We start from the raw sequence: 8,253 nt of genomic DNA on the forward strand, positions 1-8,253 counted from the left end.
TGTCAACTCGATTAATTCGGCAATGTATGGTGTTGTGGCTTTGAATTGGCTTTTAATGTATATTTCTAATTCACATCCCATTTTCTGTGACCTCTAGTACCGGCAAAGTGTCTTGTCTTTCAGATTCACCTTTCTAATAATGATGACCGGTGATTACCGATTGTTAGTGAGGACTAATATCGACATTTCTAACTGAATACACATGTTCATAATTTCTCTTAGTTCACCAATTCGCCTTATTACGTTGGTGTAGAAACACTTTATTTGTTATCTCATAAAGTGATACTGGGATAAATTAAGAAGAGTTTAATTTGAGATACAGACTGTATAACGACAATGCAGCAACAAATTTACTCTGTCAAAATTAATCGTGATTTATTGATTGATACTGCGTTCGCTTGACGGACCTGGAATATTTACCTTGTGCCTTATTATTACTTCTGTGTGCATATCCATGTTCTGAACGAAAATTAAGTAAATTGATGGGTGTCACAGTGAAATTAAAGGAAATGGTAAATATTTTGACGATCTGCAAATCGATCACAATAACCTAGACTTCTGCGTTACGATGCTTAATTTGGCTAATAGCGGTATAAGTAGGTTTCGAAGTACTTACATTAAAATCAGAAGTCGCACAAATTGAGGGTAAAAAGCTAGTTGTCTATATCTCTTAGGCACATTATGTGAACGAAATTTGGTAAAAACAAATGAATATAATCAACGTGACGACAAACCCGTTTGTTGCCTTTCGCCGTTTGTTCTCAATAACAGCTTGCCAATGTTCGAAAATATTTGAAAAACATGATCAACAATGCCAGTGTTAGTGACTGGTGTGGTTGTTGTTCATTCGTATTGTATTTTCATCTCGTATGGGACGTATCACAGACCAGGTAAGTCCCGTAACTTTGAGTGATAGTCATATCCATTATTTTAACAGTGTATGCATTGATAGTACGTTGCAAAAGTTGATTAATGTCAAGTCAAATTAGCATTTTTAACGTGATGGTATATTAACAAGACTGCATTTAAGGACATTGTCGGTTCAATGCTATCACAAAAACGAATGTTACTCATCGATTATTTCTTACAAAGGACCTTCCATCTCTTCAGAATGCCGGTGACTATATTTACTTTCTGCCTTTTAATAATCACAAGGAAATCTATCGTTAACGGCGCTGCTTATTAAAAAATTGAAGTTACAGAAGTGTTTCATTACTCCTCTGTTACTGGTATTGAGTGTTGTTTAGGATACCAACTTCGTAAACTGGTACACACAGAGAAGTCGATGTCTTCGGTGAGAATAAATTACCTGGATGGTTAGAGACGACTCCTTCATAATAAATGAAAACTCTGATTACTTAAAATATACGAATGACTCTAATATGCATTGTAGAGACAGTGAATAATCCTAAATGTCATTGGATTGGTTTAGTCAGATTATGGACTATATTCTTCAATTTCACAAAATTGTGACAACCATAAGCATTTCTCATCATATCTTTCCATTTCACATGACAACACAACCCACATTAAGTCCCTGGACACACTACATAAAATTTACAATTATTACAAAGACATAGAAGAAGTCAGTGTTTAGGTTTTTGTAGATTTTAGACATATAAGCATATTCACTTGTCAACCATTGAAATCAGAAATTAAAGTTCACGGTACATTAATTACTTCACTGCTATCAACTTCGTCATGACTTAATGGAGAGGATGCTACAGAAATAATTGTCTAGTTGATAAATAAAACAATAAAGGGGTGTTTTGTCGCACCTGTGGTTTGGAGTAGATCTAGCAATATTCCGACGTAAAGGACTTATAGCTCATGTAACTAAAGAACTTATATTGTCATAGACATAAGAGACAAGTCAGAAAAATGGCGGAAAAGCACCATCTCAAAACATGAGAAAAGTGGCACTGACAACATGCAAAATGACGGCAGGAAAATTTAAGTCTGAGTGCAAAATAATGTCCTGGCATGGAATTCAACTGACTAAGTAAATACAATAATCTGGACTACTTGGAATCTGATACAGTGAATGAGTATTTATAGTTCATGATGCTTGCATTTCTAATATGGTAACCAGTAATCTTACATCAATAATGACCGTAGACTCGTGCGACGCTGTAGCTATACATAGTCAGTACTTTGGCAAATAAGTCAGAAAAAGTACAAAAATGGATTGTATTTCCCATCAATTGGTATAAACTGGCTAACGAGCATGATGAACTTTTTCATCGTACAACAGAGTTTTCGCGGTCACAATAAAGATCTTTTAATTGAGATCATGAATCGTTAGACCACCATCGAAAACCTGAAATGTTTGGACGGCCGTTGCACGTGGTGCTTCTAGGTTTCCGATGGTGTTCTAACATTGATCGGTTCATGATATAATCCAAAAACTCAACAATCTACGCAACTCCATTCTGAATATATGAATGTACTACGTCACAAAGAGTGAAGAAAATATAGTGCTCCATCCATACAGCAAAGCCATATTTACAAGGTGACTCGTAGGTTTCGAAAAACTACAACGGGGATAAACCCCGTGAAATTCCGAAAGTCCGAGGTATGAGATATACACGTTGAATAGGGAAGTTATTCGTCCTTATTCTTATTTATCACAGAATAATAGGTAATCTGATTTTCGTGCGTAAATTAATTACAAATGATATTGAGCGTGATATATCCACTCATTTTCTTTTGCTAGGACAGTACAACTCAGAGAACATAATAAGTTGGTAAGAAAGCTAAGAGCAGGATGCGTGTGTAATACAGTTATTCACACTGAGTCATCAAATTTTGGAATTTTTTATCTTATGACATAATGTTCATCTCTTCATCCGAAAAATTCAAGAGAAGACTGGTTACTGTCAGAAGTTCACTAAAAAGAACTACCATATGAAGTAGGCCTCCTGTACCCAATACTCAAATCAAATCTAGAAAAAATTAAATGTCTTTTTAGATTTGTAGCCTATGGTATTGGACGGAGCCTCTTTTAAAAGTGACATGACCTTGGAGTTAGTCTGTCGTACCTAACTTTCTATTTTTAGTGATGATAAATCCCGACTTCGTGCTTATATTAACGAGAGGCTTAGTCGCAGTGGAGAAAAAGAAAAACTTAAAGACCTTTTACGAACACGCCTGAGTGAATGTGGCTGGAGCGAGGAACTAAAAAGCCATTGCAGAGGTTAGCTATTCGAAGCTAAGTTAAATTTGCATCATCTAGTTAAGAAACTTTTTAGTGTGGTAATGATATTTATATACTTGTGTCGCACAGCTTCGGGAAGATTTGAGAGACTGAAAAATCTTTCTCAAATAATAATTTTTAATAGCGTGGTAGTATAAGTCAAGTATTGTCTCGCCCTCGCATCCTGAGTTCACGGAATGATTTAAGACATGTAGTAGCGTCCATTAGGTTCAGTTTAGCCATCGTACCGCAATAATGTGAATTTCCAAGGTGTATTTCTCGAAGGGTGTATCTTGAGGTGGATATATTTTGTATGTAACTGAGTTCGTATTCCCTAAGCAATTAAGTTGCTGGAGCTGAGTGATTTCTTCTCTCTAGACAATCTTCTGTTTTGCTACATTAAATCTGAGATAATAAATTTGTATGATGTATACACATCTCTTCCACGTGGGAGAGATAAGTTGTAGAAGTATAATTTAAATAGTTAGGAGCTAATGGTAATCTTAATTATCAAAGAGTGGACAGTATGTGACATAAAGAGATCAAGACTTCCCAATTATTGTTTTGTCTTGTATGTTTATCTGTCGCTCCATTCCGAGAGACCGCTGATGAGCTTTGGTCACATCAGATAACACAGTCTCATACGAAAATGTAGAACCATATTTTTGTCCACTTACTGGATAGCAATCCCTCGAGAGTTACATCATGGTTTGCTGTAGTCCTGAGATCAAGAATTCCTAGATTGCTCGGGATTTTCTGAGCAATTACGTGGTTACCCATGTCATTCAGTAACTTATGAGCTGTAATTCTAACTTGCGTTGTCAAGTTTTGGATGGTTAGTCCTTTAGTTCTGTAAATCTCTATTGTTGGATGTATTTGTATAAAATCTTGTGGGAGTGATATGGAAACTTTTCTCATTTACAGATATAAACGAATATCAGTTAGTTGATTGTAGATAATAGTAAGTGTATAAAGTGCCAAAATACGCGCTGCTAAGTTTCAAAAATATCAGTTTCGCAGTTCTCCTTTTCTCAGTGAAATGTGTATACATTATCTTCTTAGTTTTTAGAAATTTACGGGGGTTTGGGATACATTGAATCATAAAGTAATAATTATATTCACCTTTCATTTCTTTATTTATTACAACATTTTTCAACCAAAATTTGATAGGTAATATCAGTAGAGCCTAAATAACATACCATCCCAAGAGCTTTGAACAATCCAAAGTATCCTTTATAAGTGTTAATAAAGAGAACTAATTGAAAAAGCAAAGTATTATAATTAGTAGTTGTATGTGTTAAAAAACCACACAAAATGAAATAGAACAAATGAGATGGATAAACGAAAAATATGGGATGACACTAACCACAAGATGCGCAGAAATATAGAAAATGAGTACAATTGAACTGCTTTCCCCAATACCGTACCATCGTTTAACGTATTTAGCCACATATTACGATTATTGCTTATTACCAAAATTAGGAAGTGTGCTTCTCCTTACGCGTCTCAGGCCATCAGTCAATGAATTCATGATTCGGTACTATGTCCTGTGATGGTGGAGATTCATAAATCAGGTAAACGGCTTTAGTGAGGGCTCGGTCTCTGGTGAGTAGTTTTACTGTGCTGTTGAATACCTCATTTCTACCTAAAGTTTTTGCTAATGATACTGTCCCGGTCTCTCATAGCCTTTCTAACTAATAAAGATATAGCCAGCACGATTCATCGGAGCAGATGGTGACTAGACATGTGTAACACACGTATCAGCAGCCTCAATCTGTGAATATTTCAGCCCCCTCAACCGACATGGCATTTTTGGAGAAAACTGTTATGGTCTATGGTTTGGTTCGGATGCTGCACAGTCTTAAACACTTAATCGGTCTAAATAAGCAGGAAAGTGAAACTATGAAAGTTGTATTGCCAAATACCGAATGAACACACATGGAGTCACAAGTGACTGCAGATAACTAGATCGACGCTGCCAGGGACTAGTTGGTGGAAAATCCACACACTTATTGTATCTCTTATACACCAACATCTAAGGTACTATGGGACCTTGGGTTACCATGTGACTTTTATAGGTCAGTATATCAAAGTTCCAGAGCAAGTTAGTGGAGTTTCAAACTCAAGATTTTAAAATTCCTCAACCACATCTGTGGAATGAATGATTGTTACCGATTCGTGAGATAAGTAGTAATGTGACTTTCACAACCCCAGCGGCCTAGTCATTAAAATCTGTTTTTATTCACGTATATTCAACTTGAGTAAATACTCTCTCCCTCTTCAAATTTCAGATGTTATTCGGGATCGCGGGATTGAAAATCTAACAATAGATGATTTGGTAGCTGAAATTACCCCAGTCGGTCGACGTATGGTGCCAGACACAGTAAAGCAAGAGCTACTGGATGAAATCCGCAGTTTTTGAGTAAAGAAACAGATATACTTTAACTATTAGGCAGATCGTATCTCGCAATCTTCGAGTTTCATTCCTAGTATTAAATCTACGGTTGTATTGTTATTCTGGATTTCTATTTTTCCACTAACCTACTGTCTTTATAAGTCTATCAGTTTGTACTTTTCAGAGTAATATTAGGATTAATACTATTTCAAAAAAAGTTAACAGGGTTATTGCATATATTCTTATTTTGTATAGTAATGATTCAGCGATCACAACAGCTAACTTCTACTCTGGTTTAGGCAACCAGCTCTCAAAGGAAAGTGCGCAAATTATGGTATCTACGTACGCTATTTCCCGAGGCATATTACAGATCTAGAAGGGAAGAAACTAGTTTTGTTCTTCTACCTCGGCTCATCATAGTGTTTTGCAATCACTGTTATTCAAACAATGGTTTGGTGAACTGTACTGGTGTAAAGTATGGAAGTTGATGATCCAGTAGTTTTTCCTGGTGCGATATACTTTTCGTTGTGGAGACAGTCGCTGAAGTACTGATACTGAAGTGTCTGCTGCCATAAGTGATGAGTGTGAATAGACTTATACTTACGCACGACAAGCATGAGGAGCAGAAAAATGTAAACAACCATACAGGAATCATGTCATCCTAATGTGTGTTATTAAAGAACTAGTTTGTTGAAGGGGTTTATAAGAATACACACAAGAGTTCCAATGGAGCAACATCAGTAAACCTAGGAGTGGAGTGGTTCCTGCTAAACTAAGCAGACCATTGAGTTTCAAAGTGCTGCTATAATGAAGTTCAATATCTGTGATTACACGAAAACCCTGAGGGGTTAACCAAACTGGTAGGTTTCAGATCGTTGTAGTCAACTTGTATTGGGAAGGTTCGGGGACATGCCCCCGTTTTTTGGTGTTTTGTAAATATTCTAGTTCATAAACTTGAGATTGTTGCGTCTCGTAAATTTCCTATAAACTTGCATCTGAAAACAGATGAAACGACGAGGTCTTATTCGAGATGACTGTGCTTCGTATACAGCTGAGCAAGTTGCACCTCATGGCTCAAAAAAACTGACATACGAATACCAAAAGTTTACGGATGCTTTCTGTCTTCATAATCTATGTTCCTCCGCTTTAAGGTAATGGACAGCGAACTGCTAAGTACTTTCTTTATGAACATCGAGATCTCCGTAGACTCCCAAAAATTGATTGAGAATATGATAATTAATGTCTGACCACAAACAACTTGCGGGGATTACTTACACCTGTTACTCCTAGTGGAGTAGCACTCTTCATCTAACCCTATCCCGGAAAATCCTTTCCAGTTGCTACTCATCCTTTTCATAGTCTGCTTCCAATTCTCGGTGCAGTATTTTCTTCGACCTTCATCTTTTCCGTTTCCCTTCAGCATTCCTTATATGCGCTTGCCTCATGATACAGTCCGATGGTTTCCGAAACGTATGTCCCATTCACTTCCAACATCTTTTCCTAATTTTCTCTTTATTTGGGAGCTGGTTTGCTCTCTCCAACAGTAGGCTGTGGCTGATGGTGTCCGGACAACAAGCATTCAGTATCTTGATGATGGTTGTAGTACTTCTCCACATTTCAGCTCCTAACAGTAGGACTGTCTTGACGTTTGTATTGAAGATCAAGACTTTGATACTGTTTGGCGGTTGTTTTGAGTTCCATGCATTCTTCAGTTGTAGGGATGTTGCTTTGCCAATCCTCGAATTTATATCTTCATCAAATCCTCCTTGTTTATCGATTATGCTTCCCATGTACGTGAAAGACTTCACATCCTCCAGAGTTTCGACATCAAGTGTGATTGAGTTGGTATTCTCCGTGTTGTATTTGAGGATCTTGCTTTTGTATGTTGAAGCCTACTGATGCAGAGGCTGCTGCTACACTAGTTGTCTTCATCTGAATTTGTTCGTGCGCATGGGATAGGAGGACTAGGTCATCTGCAAAGTTCAAATCGTCTAATTGATTCTGAGCTGTCCATTGTACTCCGTGCTTCCCGTCAGATGTGGAGGTCTTCATAATCCAGTCAACCAACAGAAGAAAGAGGAAGGGGAGAGTAGACAGCCTTGTCTGACTCCGGTCTTTACTTGGAGTGCATCTATCAGCTGTCATCCACGCACGAGTTTGCACTGTAGTCCGTCATATGAACTCCGGATTATGTTGACAATCTTCTTAGGAACTCTATAGTTTCCTCCTGTCCACACTATCAAACGCCTTCTCACAGTCAATGAATTTGATGTATATTGACAAGTTCCATCCAATTGACTGTTCGACGACGATCCGTAGTGTCGTGATTTGGTCTGTGCACGACCGGTCCTTACGGAATCCAGCCTGTTGATCACGAACTTGAGCGCCTACTGCGTGTTTCATCCGGTCCAGCAACATTGTCGAAAACTTCTTGTAATGACAGTACTGTGATGCCCCTTTAGTTCTCTTATTTGCTAAAGTCTCCTTCCTTTGATATGTTGGTAAGGTGTCCTTCTTTCCAGTCCATCGGCACTTGTTCTTCCTCTCCAATCTTCTCGAACAGAACATGGAATATGTGCCTTCTCACTTTTGATTTGTGTGGTGGCCGTCTTAATTTCTTCCGTCGTTGGTGGAGTGAAATCTATAGGAAGGTTTGTATCAT

General features: G+C 37.6%; 1 protein-coding gene across 1 annotated transcript; it reads left to right on the plus strand.

The window, feature by feature from the left end:
• Positions 1-2,949: 2,949 nt before the first annotated feature.
• Positions 2,950-5,699, plus strand: ENY2 (Transcription and mRNA export factor eny2). The gene is made up of 3 exons (XM_051208555.1): positions 2,950-3,026; positions 3,060-3,196; positions 5,488-5,699. The coding sequence occupies exons 1-3, from the start codon at positions 2,983-2,985 to the stop codon at positions 5,616-5,618; spliced, it is 312 nt and encodes a 103-aa protein (XP_051064085.1). The 5' UTR covers positions 2,950-2,982; the 3' UTR covers positions 5,619-5,699.
• The last annotated feature ends 2,554 nt before the right edge of the window (positions 5,700-8,253 follow it).

Source organism: Schistosoma haematobium (genome assembly GCF_000699445.3).
Source record: "Schistosoma haematobium chromosome Unknown HiC_scaffold_198, whole genome shotgun sequence".
Taxonomy (NCBI): Eukaryota; Metazoa; Platyhelminthes; class Trematoda; order Strigeidida; family Schistosomatidae; genus Schistosoma; species Schistosoma haematobium.

Coding starts and splice junctions, on each gene's coding strand:
- ENY2 (XM_051208555.1), top strand. CDS start 2,983: ATGGTATTGGACGGAGCCTCTTTTAAAAGTGACATGACCTTGGA. Junction 3,027..3,059: donor AAAAGTGACATGACCTTGGA/GTTAGTCTGTCG, acceptor TTCTATTTTTAG/TGATGATAAATCCCGACTTC. Junction 3,197..5,487: donor ACTAAAAAGCCATTGCAGAG/GTTAGCTATTCG, acceptor TTCAAATTTCAG/ATGTTATTCGGGATCGCGGG.